Source organism: Anser brachyrhynchus, assembly GCF_964034855.1.
Source record: "Anser brachyrhynchus genome assembly, chromosome: 2".
NCBI lineage: Eukaryota > Metazoa > Chordata > Aves > Anseriformes > Anatidae > Anser > Anser brachyrhynchus.
In genome coordinates, this window is record NC_137695.1 from 58,705,585 (window position 1) to 58,728,573 (window position 22,989).

A 22,989-nucleotide genomic window follows, 5' to 3' on the forward strand; every position below is an offset into this window, starting at 1 on the left:
GAGTAAACTGGTTGTGTTTTTTTGTTTGTTTGTTTGGTTGGTTGTTTTTTTTGTTTGTTTCAAATACCAATACACTGATGCTCTGTTTCTTCACTTGCAGCTGCACTCAGAGCTTGTGCTGATGGAGGTGCTAATCGTCTATATCACATCACAGAAGGAAGCCAGGACAGGTATGCTAACAGTAATCGTGATGTCATCTCTTTTAAATTAAAGTAAAATGTGGAGGAACGGGATCTGATTACTCCAGTCACTGAAGTAGCTGCCAGATCTGTACATGATACTTTAACAAACTGTGGCCACATGGTAGAAGTGAACAAAATCTGAACACCCAAGACCAATATGCATATGCACAACTCCTGAGAAAAAGCCAAATTAGTGTACTGTACTACAATTAGTTTTCAATTATGAATGTTTTTTCCATACCCATAGGTTGGCTCATACTTAATTTAATAATTTTATCTTCTGCTCAGGTCTTCAGAAGGTGAGGCTTATTTGAAATGTTTGGTGTAAAGGATTGATTAGCTAGGAACACAAAGATCAGCTAGAACTGGATTCCAAGAAGTACTTCTTCCTTGAAAACTGTTGCAATTGTTCTGTGTAAGGGCAGAAAAAGAGTGGAGAGCTGACATCCGTAACTGTCATCTCATTTTGCATGACAGCTAGCAGGGCAACGGCTATGAGAGTCATGTAGTAGCAGGTAGTATAATGCCTTCTCTGCTATATCTTTAATTACTTTTCCCAACTAAAAGTTCAAAAACATATAGGTAGCCTAAAATACCTTCTTTCCCTAAGCCCACTGTTTATAGCTTGTTTATAGCTCTGTTTTCAATCTGTCTTATTTTATGTCTCCATCAGAGCTAGGGCTTCACTGAAGCCTCTGGAAAAACTTGTGCTCTTAGCAAGAGATGACAAGAGGAACGTCAGATGTCTTTCACCGGCGCTGAAATAAACTATGTCCTCTTCATTCCTCTTCTGAGGCCTTAGAAACAATCTGCTTGCATTGTGAAGTGAGATGGGTACTAAAATAGGATGTCTACTTTTTCTTTTTAGTTATTACTGATTTAGTGTCAGGACTTCATACACATCCAAAAGCAAGTACAGAAGTTGTGTATAAATGTATGTGCTAGGAGAGGATATAAATCTGAAAGAGGAATCATAGAAAGGCTTAAGTTGGAAGGGACCTTAAGGATCATCTAGTTCCAACCCCCCTGCCATGGGCAGGGATGTCACCCACTAGACCACGTTGCCCAGGGCCTTGTCCAACCTGGTCTTGAACACCTCCAGGAATGGGGCATCCACAGCTTCTCTGGGCAACCTGTGCCAGTGCCTCACCACCCTCTGAGTGAAGAATTTCCTCCTAACCTTTAAACTAAATTTGCCCTCTTTTACTTTAAAACCATTCCCCCTTGTCCTGTCATTATCTGCCTGAGCAAAAAGTTGCTCTCCATCTTTTTTACAAGCCTCCTTTAGGTACTGACCAGCCGCAATGAGGTCACCCCAGAGCCTTCTCTTCTCCAGGCTGAACAGCCCCAGCTCTCCCAGTCTTTCTTCACAGGAGAGGTACTCCAGCCCCCTGATCATCTTTGTGGCCCTTCCCTGGACCTGCTCTAAGAGCTCCACATCTTTCTTGTGCTGGGGGCCCCAGACCTGCATGCAGCACTCCAGGTGAGGCCCCACAAGGGCAGAGCAGAGGGGGATAATCACCTCCCTTGACCTGCTGGTCACACCTCTGTTGATGCAGCCCAGGATGCAGCTGGTCTTCTGGGCTGCAAGTATGCACTGCTGGCTCATGTTGGGCCTTTTCATCTACCAGAATCCTCAAGTCCCCCTCTGCAGGGCTACTCTCAGTGTGTTCTTCTCCCAGTCTGTCCTCGTGTCTGGGATTGCCCTGACCCAGGTGCAGCACCTTGCACCTGGCCTTGTTGAACCTCATTAAGTTCACATGGGCCCACTTCTCTAGCTAGTTCAGGTCCCTTTGGATGGCATCCCTTCCTTCTGGTGTATTGACTGCACCACTCAGCTTGGTGTCATCTGCAGACTTGTTGAGGGTGCACTCAATCCCATTTACTACATCATTGATAAAGATATTAAACAGTGCTGGTACCAAAATACACCCCTGAAGGACACCACTTGTCACCAGCCTCTACCTGGGCTCAGAGCCATTGACCATCACTCTCTGGGTGCAACCTTCAAGCCAATTCCTTACTGAATGGCCCACCCTTCAAATCGATCTCTCTCCAATTTGGAGATCAGGATGTCATGTGGGACAGTGTCAAAGGCCTTACAGAAATCCACGTAAATGATGTAGCTACAAGATATATATTATTCAAGATGATGTATCTTCCTGTCCTTCAAAACAAAGATGAGAATTAGAGAGGAAGACTGTAGTGTTCAAATGGAAGTTAACTTAAAATTGGTCACCTGTGAGAATTTTATTGTCTGAGATCTATGACTGCTAACACCCAGACTGAAAACTGTTGAGCACTACTAAATACTATGTGTATCCCTTACATAATCTATTTCTCTTCTCCTAGTAGTTGCTTGCAGAGCCATGCAAGCCTTAATCTTGAATACAAATGGAAATCTTTTTGACTTGCAGCAAGCGGTTCTCTTTGATAATGGTGATTCTTTCCAAGGAGACACAAAGGCAGAAAAGAAGCAACGTTTTAGAGCTTTCATTTTAACTTCTCCTGTAACCCATTCATCTGTTCTGCACACCTTTATATTCCTATTAAATAAATATAATTCAGGGGAAAATGAATTATTATACCTTGGCTGAATAGTTCTTTCAGTCTTACGTACTTGGCCCTTGGAGTATTTCTTTTCTCTGTCTTTCTTCTTTTCCTCTTAATTGCTTTGGGTAGTAGGTATATTGTACCTTCAAAGTGATTCTTATGAAATAAAAAAAAAAAAAAAAGACCTGCATAATTTTAATTTTTGTCTTTAAAGATATCACTCTGCTGGAAAGAATATTCATTTACTTCTATGAAGCATTTTCCCTACAATTCCCTGTCCAGTGTTATTAAAGAACTGTCTGCTCAGACTCTACTGACATGTTAATCTTTTTTTTAATGCTGCCATAACCTTCTGTTTAAAATTCTATTTTATTCAAAGTCTTGATAGCTAATTGTATTTTATCAAAACCAAAAAACTGTAGTCCTTTAATTTTAGAGAGATTATTATTTGCAAGAGATTTGAATAAAAAACTTGATTGATATTTTTGGCTTGATTCTCAGTGACACCTGAGATGTCTTTCTGCTGCTCTGGCAGTGTGAAGAATCTTTTAGAATCAGAAGAAATTATAATAACATTCTCGGAAAAGGACAGCTTGCAATTTGGGACTCTTATAGGGGTTTCTTCCTTTGGAGGTAAGTGAAATTGTTGGTATTTTGAAAGGTCCATTGCAAATTCCTAGAAAAATATAGGTCTGGAAATGAACTCAAGAGATCTATCCATCTTTTTCCTTGCCTCAGGGTGAAAACAAACCTGACCATTCCATTTCTGACATGTCTAGGTAGCCGGTTCTTAAAAAATCTTTTACTGGGAATCCCTTCACCCCTATCCAGCTTCCTCTGTTTTAGTCTAAAACAGACACAGCTTGTTTGGTCTTCCCATATAGGTCACCATTTTGTTGCTCTTCTTGGCCTCTCTTCAATTAGGACAATTAAGAGATACTGTATCTGTCTTAAAGTGCTGTGGCTGAAGCTGGACAAGAGGCTCCACAAGAGACATACCCAATGGTGAACAGTTCTTTAACTTGCTTCTTGGGTCAAGTCAGCCTATGCTTTTGAATGAAAAGCAGCAAGTGTAGATTTAAAGACTCACTGCTTCCTGCCTCTGTGCTGTCATCTACTGGCAAGAAAAATGATGAATAGGTTTCTGCGCCATCCATCAGCACCTTGACTTGGTTCTGTGCTTGAGTGGTTCACCTCTTCCAATCAAGTGAAGGAAGTTCTCACCTTTCTGCTCCATAGCACAGCGTAGACTGGATTAGCAATGTGTTCATGAGGTTAGATCTGTAGGTCATGAGATTGAAGTATATAAAACGTTACACATCTTACTTTTTTTTGGTGTGTGTGCATGTCATTTCTATGATGTGTTTGTTTTGCCTATAAATTCATGTGAAAAGTAATCTGAATCCCAATTATTGGGGAGGGGAAGTGGCAGAGGAGTAACAAGATACCCTTCATTCTGGTAACTACTTATGAGGAGAAATCATGCTGTTTTTTTCTCAGTGGTGTGTTAAAAACAAATTACCTTGTAGAGCAGGAGAGGCAGGAAGAGAAACCGAAAACGAAGGAACTTTTTCTTTGGACATACCTATCCATGGGCACTGTCTGTGTCAGGGACAGTGGAATGGCAGAAGGGAAGAGACTGACTCCTGTACTCTGTTTCTTTTTTATATTATTATTTTCTCTCTTTCTACCTAATAAACTTTCTAACCGTGAGAGTTTATTTTCCTTAGACTACTGTTTTTTCTTTGTTAACATCTGTTCCCACTTAGTAATAAGGATTACTGCTAAAGTGTTCTTGATTGCTAAACATTTGCAGCTAATCAGAGTTAAAGGTGAGTTACTGATCTTTATGTTGTTCTTTTTTTGCTCTGCCTTATTCTGTCTGCCTTTCCTGCCCTGTTGTGTATTTCTTCGAATCACTATGAAGCACTGTTATCCACTTCAGAGTTAGGTCCTTGCTTATCTGTATCACATTACAGCAACATCTTTCTCAACACTTTCTGATTAAATCTTAAGGCATCGATTAACCTCTGTGTCACTAGCTTTGGGGTATATGAAGGTGAAGATGCATCAAAACCTATCATCGTATTGGCACCTGTAAAAACAATCATTAGTACTTGTGTCTCAGATGCTGTTTTCCAGAGAGATGTCAAATCTGTTGTGTACTCAAGTTTTGCAACTTTAAGAGCTTTAGGTCAAAGTGGTGAGCAATGGGCTCTATAAAAGAAAAGAAGATCCTATCATAGGAATACTGACTTTCTGGTATTTGGTTTAGTATTGCAGTGTATAAGGCTTTTGACACCGTTTCCCACAACATTCTCAAGAAACTGGCTGCTCGTGGCTTGGACTGGCGTACGCTTCGTTGGGTTAAAAACTGGCTAGATAGCCAGGCCCAAAGAGTTGTGGTGAATGGAGTCAAATCCCGTTGGAGGCCAGTCACTAGTGGCATCCCCCAGGGCTCAGTACTGGGGCCAGTCCTCTTTAATATCTTTATCGATGATCTGGATGAGGGGATTGAGTGCACCCTCAGTAAGTTTGCAGACGACACCAAGTTAGGTGCGTGTGTCGATCTGCTCGAGGGTAGGAAGGCTCTGCAGGAGGATCTGGGTAGGCTGGACCGATGGGCTGAGGCCAAATGTATGAAGTTCAACAAGGCCAAGTGCCGGGTCCTGCACCTGGGGCACAACAACCCCAAGCAGAGCTACAGGCTGGGAGATGAGTGGCTGGAAAGCTGCCTGGCAGAGAAGGACCTGGGAGTACTGGTTGATAGTCGGCTGAATATGAGCCGGCAGTGTGCTCAGGTGGCCAAGAAGGCCAACAGCATCCTGGCTTGCATAAGAAGCAGTGTGGCCAGCAGGGCTAGGAAATTGATTGTCCCCCTTTGCTCAGCTCTGGTGAGGCCGCACCTTGAGTACTGTGTTCAGTTTTGAGCCCCTCGCTACAGGAAGGACATGGAGGTGCTCGAGAGAGTCCAGAGAAGGGCAACGAAGCCGGTGAGGGGTCTGGAGAACAAGTCTTAGGAGGAGCGGCTGAGGGAGCTGGGATTGTTCAGCCTGGAGAAGAGGAGGCTCAGGGGCGACCTTATCGCACTCTAGAGGTACCTTAAAGGAGGCTGTAGCGAGGTGGGGGTTGGTCTATTCTCCCACGTGCCTGGTGACAGGACGAGGGGGAACGGGCTAAAGTTGTGCCAGGGGAGGTTTAGGTTGGATGTTAGGAAGAACTTCTTTACCGAAAGGGCTGTTAGGCATTGGAATGGACTGCCCAGGGAAGTGGTTGAGTCACCATCCCTGGAGGTCTTTAAAAGACGTTTAGATGTTGAGCTTAGTGACACGGTTTAGTGGAGGACTTGTTAGTGTTAGGTCAGAGGTTGGACTACATGATCTTGGAGGTCTCTTCCAACCTAGATGATTCTGTGATTCTGTGATTCTGTGATTCTGTATCTTACTGTGCGACATGAGGTGGGGTGCCTGCAATGGTTAAGGATATCACTTATGCTACAAATCCACTTTCTTTCTGTGAAACGCATGAAGTATAAGAGTAGCAGTGAAGCTGAAATGATTGTGTATTTTGATGTAGCATTTTCTAAATATAAAACATACATGTGATGAACTTCAGTGATGCATGGAAATCCAGTTGCTACTATATAATTCATCTCTGAACCAGACGTGCAGCAAGGCAGCTCTAAGAAGCTCTACATGTGTATTTGAACATTAAGAACAAATTTGGTTAAATATTTTAGTAAATATTTATAATTTTGTAAATATTTTAGTAAATATTTTATATAATTGTGTATAAATATTTAAAATAATTATATAATATGTAATTTCGTTAATATTGTCAAGCAAAAGAGAAACAGTGGGGAAGCATCTAGCAATGCTCATGAGTAAAATGAGATCCTATGTCTTGTTTCCTGAATAACCTTCTACTTGTGGAAATGTGGGTCTCTAATAGGATCATAGAGTGAGAAATTCATATATACTTCAATATGTTCCATATTGGATTAGAAATAGGGTACTTATGAAGGTAATTAGCCATTGATGTAGCTTAATGTAGGGTTGAGAGGAATTCTTTGCTTGAACTCTTCAGATTAAACTGGGTGTTGCTTTTAAGCCATTTTATATTCAGGCAAAATTTAGGGCACTGATGCAGAAAACATTGGATGATATTTTCCTTGTATGGAGTTATACTAGAAGAGTACAATGACCTTTTCTTGTCTTTAAAATCTATTCATTGTATGTTTTGGAGAGGATGTGAGATGTGATGTTTTTTCTTTACTAATGTTGATAAAATGATATGTTTCTGTAATGTTTAAAAAAAAAAGATAATATTGGCTTCTACAAAACATCAGGGTCAAATCTACTTGAAATGGCTTTTCTGTTGCTGCTGGTGGTGAATAATTCTTTGAATTCAGGGATTACAGTCTAAAAGCCAAGAATGTTGTGAGCTGAGGTAGTGCTTTATTTGTCAAATGGCTTAAAGAAATCTTTTACATCGGACTTTTTTTTGCGTGACCCAAAGACTGTAACTGTTTTTAAAGATCAAAATCAGGATCTTGAGTTTATCTTAATATATTTATCAGGACTGTCCAGAAAACCCTTCCCTATCTACAGTCTGCTCCTTTAGGATACACCTGACTTGGGATCCATCTTTAAATCCTAGAAAGCTACCAGCCATAAATAAAGAAAGAAGAAAAAGATGAGTCCATTTGGAGTTGCATGATATGTTTGTTTTAGGTAGTGCAGATCAGAAATTCTCAATATCAAGGTATATTAGAATCATATACCTTTCGACTTTTTTCATCTATATCTTCAATACAATTACTTTCACTCAAAAGTTTATATTTTCAAATACATTTTTATTCCAGTAGACGTGTGTTCTGTAGTTCAAAGTTTCCTAATTCAGAGTTTATTTTGAAAAAAAAAAAAAATCCTTTCAAGAGAGACACATAGATTCAGTCCTCAATTTAAGCTAAGATTAACTTCCTGTAATAGTAGGTATTTCTTGAAAGTACTAGGGCAATATTATCACTAAGCTATGTAAGTATATCAAGCTTATTGGGTCTCTGAATCAAATGATCACAGAAATGATGAGAGGTGAAAATGACTGGTGCTTTTGAACGAGGTTTACTGCTGAGTTCCTCTTGATATTAAACATCAATATAAAGTCAGACCAGGAGTATGTATTCCCTGGAGTTATTGATTAAGTCATTATAGTTCTTTAATTCTGTTCACTTAGTCATCCAATGCTATAAATGAAAAATCTGGGAGTTATGTAGCCATAATTCAGATTCTGTTGAGAATTTTAGAAGGGGCAGAAGTACAGTGTTTTGCAGATCACACCATGGGGAGATAACTTTGAAGGAGACACCTGTGGAAGCATCTGTAAAAGCTGTTTTAGAGTTAAGTTTGCTTGGAGTTGCTTGGAGATCTACAAAGATGGAGAAGGACCTAGAGGTCAAGACATCTGAGGAGCAGCTGAGGTCCTCTGGTTTGTTCAGTCCAGAGCAGAGCAGGCCAAGGGGAGGCCTCATGGCGGCCTGCAGCTCCCTCACGAGGGGAGCGGAGGGGCAGGCGCTGAGCTCTGCTCTCTGGGGACAGCGACAGGACCCGAGGGAACGGCATGGAGCTGGGACAGGGGAGGGTCAGGCTGGGTGTTAGGGAAAGGTTCTGCACCCAGAGGGTGGTCGGGCACTGGGACAGGTTCCCCAGGGCAGTGGTCACAGCACTGAGCCTGCTGGAGTTCAAGGAGCATTTGGACAGTGCTCTCAGACACAGGGTCTGGTTTTTGGGTGGTCCTGTGTGGAGCCAGGAGTTGGACTCGATCTTTGTGGGTCTCTTCCAACTGAGGATATTCTATGATTCTAATTGTAGTTACTATTATATTCCATAAGCCATAACAGAAACTGGACAAGAGCTTTTCCACCATCCCCTCAACCTGAAAATCAAGCAGCAGATTATTATCTGATTTTAAAAGAAAGAAGAAAAGAAACAAACAAACAAAAACAAACAAACAAAAAAAACACAATGAAGTGCTATAAATATTATCAGAATTTGATTGAGACAAAATTATTTATGTTGAATTTCTTATGTTTGCTATTCAAGATGGAATTTGTATACTATATTAATATTTATAAGTAATAATGAGGGGAGGTTGCACTGTTGTCTACTGTTGTGACTCCCAGAAGTTAGACCTCGCTAAGAAAAAAGGCGTAGTCTCATCATACCTCGAGTACTCGAGTACATACCTCACCTCGAGTACTGTTTGCAGTTCTGGGCACCACAGTACAAAAAGGACATTGAACTGTTGGAGAGTGTCCAGAGGAGGGCGACGAAGATGGTGAAGGGCCGAGAGGGGAAGACATATGAGGAGCGGCTGAGGTCACTCGGCCTGTTCAGCCTGGAGAAGAGGAGGCTGAGGGGGGACCTCATCACAGTCTACAACTTCCTCGCGAGGGGGAGTGGAGAGGCAGGTGACCTATTCTCCATTATCACCAATGATAGGACCCGCGGGAACGGTGTGAAGCTGAGGCAGGGGAAATAGGCTGGACATCAGGAAGAGGTTCTTCACCGAGAGGGTGGTCACACACTGGAACAGGCTCCCCAGGGATGTAGTCACTGCACCAACCCTGTCTGAATTTAAGAACCAATTGGACAGTGCACTTAGTCACATGGTCTAAACTTTTGGGCAGACCTGTGCGGTGCCAGGAGCTGGACTTGATGATCCTTATGGCTCCCTTCCAACTGGGGATATTCTATGATTCTATGATACTCTTACAGAAGCTATGAAACAACTAGCTTTTTATCATTGAAGTATACATGTCACAGAAACATGCATGTGTTGTTTCTTTTATTGCCGGATTATTATTTTCTGTTTCTGGAAACTGAAAGTTACACCTTTAGGACAGGACATACCGTTTTTTTACAAAATAACAAATGAAAACTAGGTAGAACATCAGAATGCCATTTCCAAAATGAATTCATTGAATTAACAAGTGTCAGAGGCAGGTGTACCAGGCTTTGTCCTGAATAAAAGTGAGAATACCGTCCACTGATTAAAAAAGAAAACTGTAAGTAAAGAACTTTTTGTTACTACTTTTCTCAATGTCATCCAGTGAGTTACCAGATCATCTCTGATATTCAGTCAGTCTTAAAATGAGGACATGAGCCCTTAAGAAGGGTTAAAATGCTTTCCTTGTCCACATGGTCTCATCAGAGTTTCTGACATTCTTTGTCACAAATTCAGCCTATAAAGGGAATAAATATGATTGCTCCCCAAATCAGTATTTAATAAGGAATTTAATAAGGAGTAGTAGGTTCTGGTTGGAGCTGGACTTCACCCACATTATCATTTCAGGTACCTGCATGTTTTGGCATAAATCCACAGATTTTTATTTTGATACCTCAAGGCATTCAAAAAATACATTAGGATTGTGTTATTTTAGCCACATTGACAGACCTAACTGTGAGACTTTGCTTTTGTGAAGTGATCCTGATCTGCTCGATGGGAAGAACCAAAACACAAGTCTGAAGAGATGGAGTGACCAGCAAACACAAAACAGAGTAACTTAGAAACCAGGTCTCCTGGCTGGCAGTGAGGTGCTCTGCCCATAAAACTGTGCTGTTCCAGTAAGAGCACATAAGCCAAGTTGTAATTGCCAACCAGTAAAATAAAGGGTCATAATTTGTCCAGAACAGTAATTCTGGAAAAAAAAATAGGGAAAAAAGTGGCTGAGGAAAGGAGAATATAGGGACACCTTCAGTTAATCCCACGTCTCTCAATCAGAAGGTTTGTCTTGCTTCAGCTTCTTCAAATAGCTGCATCTGGGCCTCTAGTGTACTGTAAGTAGAGGAATGTCATCGCCATCTGGGTGATTTCTGGCTTTATGACATGGTAAAAATCATTTATGACCACCCTGATGCTAGAAGTTAGAACTTCATAGCGATAAAATATCTGTGCATTGAGTCACCACTGGAAAAAGCAGCTCAGCAAAGAGTCCTGAGCTGGCCTAGGAGCACTCCTGCACTTTATAGTGTTTTGGTTCATTGTGCCTAAGGAGCAATTCTCAGGATCCAGGGAAAGTTGGCTCTGTGTGTAGTGCTAGGGTGAAATGTATGCCCGTGTTTCTTTTTGATCTCTAAATATCGATAGAAATGAAGTATTAGGCAGGCAAGGCTTAGTTTTATGGACCGATACTTTTTACAAGTGTTTCGGGGTGAAGGGGGAGTTTTACCTTGTTTGAAACAAAGCAAAAGTTGGAAGTTCTTATAAGTCTCAAGCTCATCTGGATCTGCAGCAATAGTACTCACCATCTAAAACTTAAAATACGAGCTTTATATTGAACATGGCAAGAGTGATCTTAAATTTGAAAGAAACTCTTTTAAGACTGAGAGGAAGGCCAAGAAGACAGATCAGTGTTCGGCCTGGGAGCACAAAAATACATATGCTATAAATGCCTTAAAATGAATGTTAATAAATGACCTTGAGGTTGGCTGATCTGTACTGTTGCCCTTCAGAGATTTAGGGAAGAGTTACCAGTGTTGCGGTACCTGTTAATTTTGTAGATTTTTTTTCACATAATGAAAATGGGAAGAGAGAGGGTATAGTCCCTTCCAGATGACTTCAAATTACCAAGTATTACTTAAAAGGGACTGAACACAAATAACACTCATAGATAATTATTCAGATTAGTTTTTGCTGTCTCTAAAATGTTCTTTCAGTAAACTTATTAGTGATTGTTGAAGTGTAAACATATTCTGGCTGTTTACTTCTTGAGTTTCTTTCCAATTCTCTTTTTCCAGTAGGCTCTGCTCTCTTTTTATAAATATGTGAAAGCCTGAAGTTCTGACTTTTAACAATTTGCATTCAAATGGGCACCTTTATTCTGAGAACAAATGATTATACACTTCAAATCTGTTTAAATTTAGTGTTAGTGAAGCCAGTAGCTTGCAAAGGTGGGGGGGCAACTTTATGCTTTCTAGAATGTAATGAGAAATAAAACTTTAAAATACAAATCCATTTATCTTTAAACTATTTCCCCAGTTCCTCTGCTAAGATTTGTTTTTAAATCTAATTGTATTCCAAAAGAGCATTTTCATATTACAAATTGACTCTTTCAGCTTTTCATTTTAAAGTGTTCTGAGTCACAGTTGTTTTCACAGAAAACGCTATCAAGAACAAGAAACTATGCCCTCTTACTATGATCAAGGCTACTTATTAGTATTGATAAATGAGAATGAGAGGCTTATACTTAAATTCTCAAATTAACTATTTAGGGGAATGAGATATAAATAATGTCTCCTTTCTTGCCGAGTGGTTAAGAGTACCCCATGCCTGTTTTGAAGAGGACAAACCATGGAACAAAAACTGCAGAACCAGTTGTAAAGCTAACCGTATGAAGGGCTGAGCAGCATTTGATCAGTTGGACTGGGTATAGTTACCAGGCAGCTCTACAGATTTCATAACTGAAGACACAGGGATTAATCCTTGGTACAAAGTTAGAGCCTCAAGAGATTGTAGAGCTAGTTTTTGGTGCTATCAGAAATAATTTGCTCAAGGAGGTGGATAATGTGTACAGTGGTACCTCCAATGCTGCTTTTGGTTACATTTATGTTCAGTGAAGCTCAAAAATCCTTCAACTCATAGTTCACATAAAATCAGCGCTCCTACGTGAGTAGATATCTATGTACACACATCTGCAAGCCACATACTACCTCCTTTGTTTAGATATCAATCTAGGCTTTATTTTTGCAAAAAGGGTTAAAAAAAAAAACAGTCTTCTAATCCCTTGATTTAGTTGAATTTAAAAATATCGATTATTTGCTGTCCCTGTCTGCCATGCAGACTACTTTTAAAATGTTTGGGGCAATGTCCTGGAAGAGCACAGTGAATGTCAATGATAGAGAGTACAGAGAAGATCATTTGGGTAACAAGTGAAAATACAAGGGTAGTGATGTAAAAAGATATTCAAAAGGTTGTTGGAAATGGCATGAGCTGTACAAAAGTATCTCACCTACTAGCAATTCCAAATAATTGAGCAGAATGATGTCTGATCATCTGGCAGTTAGGGATGTGGCAGGATGTGAAACTCATGAGTTTGACAGGATCTAAGGTTACAGAGAGTAACCTTCAAATAAATGGAGATGAATGAAGGTCCACTGGGGTTGTCTAATGATGCCTCTTTAGCTGTGTGGGACGTTCTGTATGAGCAAGTCTATCTGCAGACTGGTTTTGGTGTCTCTGCAGACCTCTAGACTAATATTGGCACATCACTCAGCTCTAGCTCATTAGCCCATCTAAGAAACTAAGAGTGTTTGGGCAGAAATACGCACTGAAGGCATTAGGATGATTTCTGAAACCAGAGTTAGCTTGGTGAGGGTATGCTGTATGCCATACACAATGCTTACAACTTTATTTTTTTTTTTGTAAGCACTATTGCAAATATAATCACCTCACAAACATGTTAGCACTGTAAAGGTACAGACGGAAGAGTGAACTTTAGACTCATAGAATCATCTAGGTTGGAAGAGACCTTCAAGATCATCAGGCAATCAACCTGACCTACCAAGTCCCACCATTAAACCTTACCCATTAGTGCCACATCTTCACATTCCTTAAATACCTCCAGCGCTGAGGACTCCACCACTTCCAGTGCCTGGCTACCCTCTCAATGAAGAAATTCCTCCGAATATCCAATCTAAACTTCCCTTGTGCAATGTGAGACCATTGCCTCACATCTTCTCACTTGTAGGTAAATCCAGGTAGACAACGTCCACAGCCTTTTCCTCATCTACTAAGCAGGTCATCTTGTCATAGAAGGAGATTGGGTTAGGCAGGACCTGTCTTTCATAAACCCATGCCAGCTGATTCTGATTACATGGTTGTCCCCTATGTGCCATGTGATGACACTCAACCTTATCCTCATCTCTCATCAGTACATTTCCCTTCACCACCAATAAAGGATGGAGAGGCTTCTTAATCCTCCTTTTGCTGTTGAAGTACTTCTAAAAGCATTCTTTCTTGTCTTTTACTGCACTAGCTAAACGGAGTTCCAGTTGGGCTTTGGCCCTTCTAATTTTCTCCCGGCACAGCTTGATGACAGGTCTCTAGTCCTCTGGAATTGCCTGCCCTTCCTTCCAGAGTTCGTAAGCTCTCTTTTTCTTTCTGAGTTTGAGAAGCAGCTCTCTGTTCATCCAGGCTTCTCCCTGCAGTGTTTTGACTTTTGTCACATCAGGACTACCTGTTCTTGTGCCTTTAAGATGTCCTGAAGAAGGTCCAGCCTTCCTGAGGCTCCTTTACCTTTCAGAACCACTTTCCAAGGGACCCCATTAACTTGTTCTCTAAATAGGGCAAAGTCTGCCCTCTGGAAATCCAAGGTAGCAGTTTTGCTAATCTCAATACTGACTTCACTAAAGACCAAATACTCCATCATTTCATGCTCTCTGTGCCCAAGGCAGCCTCCAACCATCACATCACACACAAGTTCTTCCCAGTTTCCAAACATCAGGTCAAGTGGGACATCTTTCATAGTTGGCTCACTCACCACCTGTTTCAAGAGGTTATCCTCCACATGTTCCAGAATCTCCTAGACTATTTCCTCTCTGCTGTACTGAATTTCCAGCAGACATCTGAGATGATGATGTCTCCCGTCAGAACAAGGGCTAGTGATCATGAGAACTTCAGAGAAAAGAGCAGTAGATGAAGGTCTAGATGGTAATTTCAGAATACCACCAAAGTACTTGTCCGGTGTGAGACATAATTGCATCATGAACACATTTGGAATAAATGCACATCTATCCTGCAGTCATTGTTTTTATTTCAAATAAGTACAGATGCACATACTGCATAATAAAGAAAGTACTGAAATGGATTAAGGACAAAGTGCATTCAGATAAAAAGCTTTTATTGGCTTTGGACTGATTTCCTGGTTTATTCCTTTGTTTAACAATGTTTATTGAACTAAACTGACTGCTAAATGGAAGGGAAAAAAAAGTTGAATGAATAATACTTAGGAAGAACCCTAACATGAGGATGAATGCAACTCACCATGGCTGAAATTTGTCTTTTATTCTAGAGAGAGAGAAAACAAAGCTCACTAGTATCTCTTTGGGCATACTACATGCAGATTCTGCTAGAAATTAGGTTTTGTTTTTGTTTGGGATTTTGAAATGCACTTGGTGAATGAGGGGAAACTGATTCCATGCAACTTGAGCTTTTTTATTTTTCTTGTTCAGCTTCAGGCTGAACATCCCCAACTCTCCCAGCCTGTTTTCATAGGCAGGTGCTCCAACCCTCTGATCATCTTCGTGGCCCTCCCCTGGACCTGCTCTAACAGCCCCACATCTTTCTTGTGCTGGGGGCCCCAGACCTGCATGCAGCACTCCAGGTGGGACCCCACAAGGGCAGAGCAGAGGGGGACAATCACCTCCCTTGACCTGCTGGTCACACCTCTGTTGATGCAGCCCAGGATGCAGCTGGTCTTCTGGGCTGCAAGCATGCACTGCTGGCTCATGTTGGGCCTTTTCATCTACCAGAATCCTCAAGTCCTTCTCTGCGGGGCTACTCTCAGTGTGTTCTTCTCCCAGTCTGTCCTCGTGTCTGGGATTGCCCTGACCCAGGTGCAGCACCTTGCACCTGGCCTTGTTGAACCTCATTAAGTTCACATGGGCCCACTTCTCTAGCTAGTTCAGGTCCCTTTGGATGGCATCCCTTCCTTCTGGTGTATTGACTGCACCACTCAGCTTGGTGTCATCTGCAGACTTGTTGAGGGTGCACTCAATCCCATTTACTACATCATTGATAAAGATATTAAACAGTGCTGGTACCAAAATACACCCCTGAAGGACACCACTTGTCACCAGCCTCTACCTGGGCTCAGAGCCATTGACCATCACTCTCTGGGTGCAGCCTTCAAGCCAATTCCTTATCCACTGAATGGTACAACTTTCAAATCGATATCTCTCCACTTTGGAGATCAGGATGCCATGTGGGACCATGTCAAAGGCCTTACAGAAGTCCAGGGAGACATCAGTTGGTCTTCCCTTGTCAACTGATGCAGTCACTCCATCACAAAAGGCCACCAGATTGGTCAGGCACAATTTGTCCTTGGTGGAGCCATGCCAGCTGCCTTGAATCACCTCCTTGTCCTGCATCTGCCTTGACATTGCTTCCAGGAGGATCTGTTCCATGATCTTCCAAGGCACAGAGGTGAGGTTCACTGGTCTGTAGTACCCTAGGTCCTCCTTTCTACCCTTTTTTAAAATGGGAGTGATGTATCAGTCACTGGGGACTTCACCTGACTGACAGCACTTTTCAAATATGATGGAGAGAGGCTTGGTAACTCCTTCAGCCAGTTCCCTCAGGGCCCTGAGATGCATGTCATCAGGCCCCATAGCCTTGTACCTGTTCAGTTTCATCAGGTGGTCTTGAACCTGCTCTTCACTTACAGTGGGAGGGACTTTGCTCCCCCAGCCCTGTACAGGTTCAGGGAAATGGGAGATGTGGGAAGCCTGGCTGGCAGTGAAGACTGAGGCAAAGAAGTTGTTGAGTACCTCAGCCTTCTCCATGTCTTTCCTGATCCCATCCCTGCAGAATCCCTGTACTCTTCCCAGGCCACGCATCCCTGCTTCCACTACCTGTGCATTTCCTTTTTTGCGGAAGGAAGAGGTGTAAGCAGTTACACCCCCTCTATACAGTGTCCTGAACCCTTTCAATGTGATTAATGCTTTACACGTCACATCACTTCCCCATGTTGATTTTTAATAGGGAAAGTGCCACTGCTGGATCCAATTTTTTCATCAACCTTGTACTGTCCCAACAGCTGTGAAAATAATGGAGCAATAATGAGATGCTTAATGCTACTTTTTCAATTACCCGATCCTCCTGGGACATGCTGCACTTTTTATCTTTTGTGCTTTAAAAAAGTAACTTTTAGCTGTGCAAATGGTCTTTGGGTATCTATTACTCTGATTTCAATCATTTCAGCATTTGCAATAGCTGTAAACAGTTATTGCTTATTGTATTGAAAATTAGTCTGCGGTGTCCACACAGCGATCAAAGTACTTAGCATAGTCTTAGAAGTGGTAACACCAGGAATTGAATTCATCCTATAGCAACAAATTGTTCTTGGACTAGTAACTGTTGAGGGATATCCCACCTACACAGGCTGACCCTTAAGCTGCCTGGCTTTCCCAGGTTGTTAAGAAATTCAATCTGGAAGAAGTTTCTTTCTTTTGAAATGAAGCTGGATGGCCCATTCAAGGTATGCACATCATGTGGCTAAGGGGAGTGTGCAGAGAGGGTATTTGGGATCAGACAGAGTACGCACATATGCCATTTGCTCCATACCTCCTTCAGTGTGTCTTTAAGTGTTCTGATCTCTGTGTAAAAGGTGTCTGGCACGTAAAAAATAATAGAAGCAGTAGATAATCATGTAGCTGTTCCCCTTCATTTATTCATTATAAACATTATGGATAAAGGGTGACTGCCTAACTGAAAACAGTATTAGGGATTTGCAGCTGGAGACTGGATTATCCCATTACTGTGGAGAGAGCTAGTATGATGCCAGTAAAGAAGATTGATAAGAATCAGAGGGTTATAAAAAATATATTTTTAGAGTGCCTAATGTATAAAACAATGTCAGCAGATAAAATGCTGCTTCTTCGGATTTTCTCCATCTTTTTCTTCCGTGTAAAAGAGAGTCTAGTGTTCAGGTGTAGCTCAAAATAGTTAGCATGAGGGTAATAGGATTTTTAGGTTGTTGTGTTGTTTGGTGGCGTTGGGTTTTTTGTTTGTTAGTTTTGTTGTTGTTGTTTTTTTAGCATTCAGCTGCGGGCCAGAGTATTGAGAGCTGTGCCTGTGATTGTCTTCTCTTAGAAGTTAAAGTTACTTTTCAAGGGCTTGAAAGCATATGGTCTTTGTGTGCTGATGAACTGGAACTGTCTTTGGCTCTTTGGCAGCAGGGCTTTGCCTCGGTGTTTAGGAGAGATGAGCAGGTTAGGTGACAGCCACTTGGCAAAAGCCTGAGGGGGCTGGCGGGGAGAAAAATAGGGAACAAGGAATTGGATGGAAAAGGAGTGAAACTGTTTTCAACAATAAAGTTAAAAAGGAAAAAAGTGTCTGGAATAAACCAGGCTAATAATTCCAGAGGAGCAACCATTATTCTGTCATAAGAAAGAAAGGAAGGCTTTACAGTAGTAAAGACAAGAAATGTGATTTGCCTCTGCAAGTTCCAGCAGTATCTGTGGGAGGATTGATGCTTTCTAATTTTATATGCTGCAGCGGGTGTGTTAAATGCTGTTGACGGATCAGATTGGAATTGTATGCACTGAGGTATTTTGAGTGGTGAGGGAAGGGAAAACTGCTCCAAAAATACAACTGAGAAAGGAAGAGTCAGTAAACAATTCAGTGCTATTTTTTTGTTAAAACATCATCTGTGAGGTTTGACAACAAATACTTTTAATTAAGAAACTGACAGCCATGAGTGTCAATATCTCTTCTTTCAGATGCGTTTCATTTCAGAAAAAAAAAAAAAGAAAACTGCATAAGGTGGGTTTGGGGTGGCTTAATACACGAGGGAACTGCGTGAAGAGCATGTATGGATTGATGGGGGTGTTAGCTCTCAGAGGGAATTCTCGGGATGATGAAGAACCCGCTCTGAAGAGTTAACATTGCTGGCAAGTGAGCCGCTGAACCTGCGCCCACTCTGCAAGCAACCGCGCTGATTGGCACCAAGGGGCCAACATTGATCCATCATCCTGAGCTCTGCAGCAAAGTAATGGAAGTGGCTGCACGCACCGTGCTTCTCTCATCTTGTAAAGAAGGTTATTGCTCTCTGATTTCCTTTTAGAGTCAAAGCGTTTCAAATTGAACAGCAGTTTCTGACAAAGACAGGTACTGGAACTGCCTGTGCTGTGGTTGGGCTTGGGGGGCACCTACACTTCATGGGGCTTAAACAGAGAAGAATTACATGGGTAAATCCCTCCTTGTTTCCTTACTTCCTTTTCCATACCCCAAAGTCAAACCAGTAGGGAAGAACATTAGAGATCATGTTTTCTGTAATGTCTTCTGGGGAAACTCTCACAGTTTTCTTTAATGTTAATTTAGTATCAATTTATGATTCTAATTTATATGCTCTGGCTCTTGTTTATTAAGTGACCACATGCAGGGTTCTCGTATCTCATGCATTCCCCATAAAAGCCTCTGCATTTCATTAAACCTCAGCATAAAAGGAAATGTTTCCTGGCAGAGCAATATTCTAACAGCGTGGTGCAAGTGTGCAGAAGGGTCCCAAGGTCACAAACTCCTTTCAAAGGTTAATTAAGTATGAAAGAAAGGTGTTCTGTCATAATTAAATAGTAATGACTGAGAGGCCAGGAATATTTGGTGTATAATGCAGTACTACAAGACAAAGCCAAAATTACATGCAAATTTATTATTTTATTTCATATTCTATTATAAAATACCCTTGGGTGTTAGTGTAATTTTTGTTCTCCAACTTGCATATGACAGAAGGGGGATTAAGTGGTCAGCACTGCCATGCATATATGTGATCATAATACATCTCAGGAGCGGTTCTGAGCAGGCTGATAGCATTCCTGAAACACTGAAAAGGACTTTTCATCAGGAGGGTGATGCCTTCATGATTCTGCAGAAATCACATTTTTAGTCAGAGTCGAACAGTCTTTCCTTGCTGCTTTCACACAGGAAAAGCTGCCGCAATATTTCACTTCTTTCAGTAGCACCAACAGAAATACAGTCGTGTTCATGACCCTGTTTAAGAGCTCATCAGAATTTCTCTTTTCATTCTTGTGCTTCTGGGGTTTAATATTTCAGCATGTTCAAGTGTATTAGGCAGGATCTTGGCACAGGTCCACAGACAAGTTGTCAGTCCAAATGTAGATTTTTTTTTCCCCCAACCAGCATTGTAAATCAGCTGATTCTGATGTTCACACTCTACTATCTGTGAAGTGAATGATTTTAGTGGCCAAATGTGTTATAATAATGTAGGACAGCATGGTTTACCAGTAAGTTGTAGTTTTAATTTCTTACTTCTGTGCTCTAAAAGTAATTTTCATTATGTTAGGTTTTTTCTTTCATAGTACATCAACATCTGAAAGCTGCATTTGTAAACTGTTTTGCCCAACTTGTGAAAGAAAGGTATGGGTAAAACTGCTCATACCTAATAATGCCTGAACTCAATAAAGAATAAATGTGAATCTCAGAACCTGAATTTTGTAAAATCTTATAAAACTTCAGAATCTTTCCACGTTACTTCTACCCTTCCATTTACCATCATCAGTCAGGAGAGCAGCTGAAAAGAAATGACTGTTTGATTGCTCAGCCCAGCCTCCCAAAAAAGGTGCATTGTCTTGCTGCTGCAGCGTGGCACTTTTGGGGACTTAGACCCGTCTGTCATCCCACGTCTCTGAGAGGAGTTTGTGTTCACCAACTGCCTCTGCATCATGGACCTAGGTAAGGGAGGTGGTGCTTTAGGAAATTAGGTAGCTGTATTGCCAAAAACAAGGGTGATGGGATCCCCCAAAACTGCTGCCGTGTGAACCACACCAGCCATCGCTACCTTAGCGAGAGAGCAGGTGTGCCTCACCTCCTGAGCTCACAGAGCTGAATTTGAAGGTGGGAGTGGTCCAAAAATCTCTGTGCGTTTTCATCAGCATGTAATTACAAACTCCTGTTTATTACTGGCTGACTGGCCATAGCTGACTGGTGCCAACTTGTTTGGCATCTGAGCTTACGCAGGTATTTAGCAGCTGAGGATTTAGTTGGTGTTTTTGCTTACAATGAAATGTAGTTCTCCATTAATCTTCAGGAGGACTTTCATTTTTTCTCAGAGGACAACTGAAAAAGTAACTTCAGTGAGAGTTCTTCTGTCATTCCAGTTAAATAGGGGTCTCTTTTCTCATTATCAGGCAGATTGGACTATTCCTCCCAACTGTACTCATTTTTCAAAAACTTACAAGCCTGTGAATTAGTGATCTGCTGGTGTTAAAATGTGTGGAAAAAAAACACATGGTAGTGAATTTTCCATAGCAATGGTCCACACTGCAATCCTGAACCTATCTCTTCTTAGAGAGGATAGCTTTTTCTGAGAACCCACCATTGCTTTTGCATTATTTATGGGCATGATCTGTGTCCTTAAGATCTATTTCTGATTCTGTAAGAAAAGTTAATTAGTGTTTTGAAATTTAATAAAAGATTACATGGCAGTGGTTATGATGATAATATAACTTAGTAAGATAGCAGTTAGGGGTTTTATAAGTATTTTTTTAATCATAATAGTGAAGTTGATGTGTGAGATATTGTTATAATTCTTATAATAAATAGGCATCAACAGTACCAGAGGTTTATTAAAAGTTTTTTCAGCTACTCTATTTCATAGAAAATTGCTTGTACAGACCCCAAGATGAGGGCTCTTTGGATGACACGCTTTTTATCCAGAAAGTGGTATTTTCTGTCTGAGAGTGTTTTTAACCCACATAGACAAAAAAGGAGGAGGACTGGAGAGGGGGAGAATTGGGAACAGATAGTGTGTGCAAATGCTTCTGTGATTGCCATTTATAAATGAGCACTAAATCTATACCTTTACCTGCCTGGCTTTGATATCTGTCAGGTGTTTAGATATCTAAACACTACCGTGTGTGCTCTAAATTCTACATTGGGAAGTGAACACTGTGGATACACACTGGAGAGATGGCTCAGGTTCTCTTGAAGTCATCCCTCCACGACAAATTTCCATGCTTTTGATGAAACACTAGAGATGACAGCCAGCTCTCCCCTTTCTAAGCTACGTACAGCTAGAGTTTGGTGGAGGGGTCCCAGCCACAGTCTGGACATTACGACTTAATAGCAACAGCAGCACATATGTGTGTGGGACCCTGTAAGAATTTCAGCACATAAGTGCAGATTCTTGCTGCTTGTTAGTGATTTCTGTAGTTAAGTCTCTGCAGTGATGGGTGACTTCTAATAAGAGCTGCAGGAAATGTTAGTTGCAAAACTGGACTTCTTGCACAAATTTGCTGCCTTGATGTATTTGCTGTTCTTTCTCAGTAGTTAGGATCATTAAGTCTGTACCAGATGTAAAAATCTGGGCAGACTCCTGTGATTGTTACAACACCAATTGTAAGTTGTGCTTAGTATCAGCATTCCTTTGGTAAAATTAGTCTAATAAGCTGCAGGTAAAATATCAGTAGGTCAAATGAGCACAACATAGCCTAGGTGGGTATGCAGGTTTGCAATACATCTGAAAAGAGACATCCTGCATCCTAGTCTTCATATATAAAGGCTGGGGGCTAAATTATGAAATAATTGATATGAACTAGATCCTCAGCTACTGGAGGTTAGCTTATCTCTGAACTGTTGGGGAATTACTCCAGCATTAAGCAGTAGCTGAGGACAAGAAAAGATGATACCTTCTGAGCGTCTGTGTGACAGCCACTGCTTTTGGTGTGTAAAGGGAGCACCTAGAAAATGAGAAGGACTTCAGGGTCTAGAATAATGCTTTGGCCAGTGCTAATTTTTTTTTTTTTTTCCTAAGGGTCTTTTCCCACCCTTGCACTGGATTCCATGACTGTGCAACTGCTCTCTCATCTTTTCAGATCAGCTGTCCAGAGAGCTGCAGTTAGCACCCTTTTGGTGGTGATGGCTAGCTTCTAAAAAGGCCTTCTCTTTAGGGAGCATTTGGAAGCTCTCCTGACTGCAAGGAGGAGTGATCTGATTGCAGCAAAGCAAACGTCGTGGTGAATGGAGTTAAATCCAGTTGGAGGCCGGTCACTAGTGGAGTCCCCCAGGGCTCAGAACTAGGGCCAGTTCTCTTTAATACCTTTATTGATGATCTGGATGAGGGGATCAAGTGCACCCTCAGTAAGTTTGCAGACGACACCAAGTTAGGTGCGTGTGTCGATCTGCTCGAGGGTAGGAAGGCTCTGCAGGAGGATCTGGATGGGCTGGACTGATGGGCTGAGGCCAAATGTATGAAGTTCAACAAGGCCAAGTGCCGGGTCCTGCACCTGGGGCACAACAACCCCAAGCAGAGCTACAGGCTGGGAGATGAGTGGCTGGAAAGCTGCCTGGCAGAGAAGGACCTGGGAGTACTGGTTGATAGTTGGCTGAATATGAGCCAGCAGTGTGCTCAGGTGGCCAAGAAGGCCACCAGCATCCTGGCTTGTATAAGAAGCAGTGTGGCCAGCAGGGCTAGAGAAGTGGTTGTCCCCCTGTACTCGGCTCTGGTGAGGCCGCACCT

General features: G+C 41.6%; 1 protein-coding gene across 35 annotated transcripts in view; it reads left to right on the forward strand.

The window, feature by feature from the left end:
* The window catches only part of TPK1 (thiamin pyrophosphokinase 1), a 329,004-nt gene that overhangs the window by 127,090 nt on the left and 178,925 nt on the right, over positions 1-22,989 (forward strand). For 21 of the 35 annotated variants that reach the window (XR_013946707.1, XM_080580495.1, XM_080580515.1 and 18 more), the window contains 2 exons: positions 101-170; positions 3,237-3,368. Coding sequence is in view for 31 of the 35 variants with exons in the window: in XM_080580495.1 (XP_080436621.1) it covers positions 101-170; positions 3,237-3,368 (202 nt within the window). In the remaining 4 variants the exon portion in view is untranslated. Of the gene's footprint in view, positions 1-100; positions 171-3,236; positions 3,369-22,989 lie in introns of those variants that run through there. The other 14 variants (XM_080580486.1, XM_080580485.1, XM_080580502.1 and 11 more) reach the window with 3 other exon arrangements.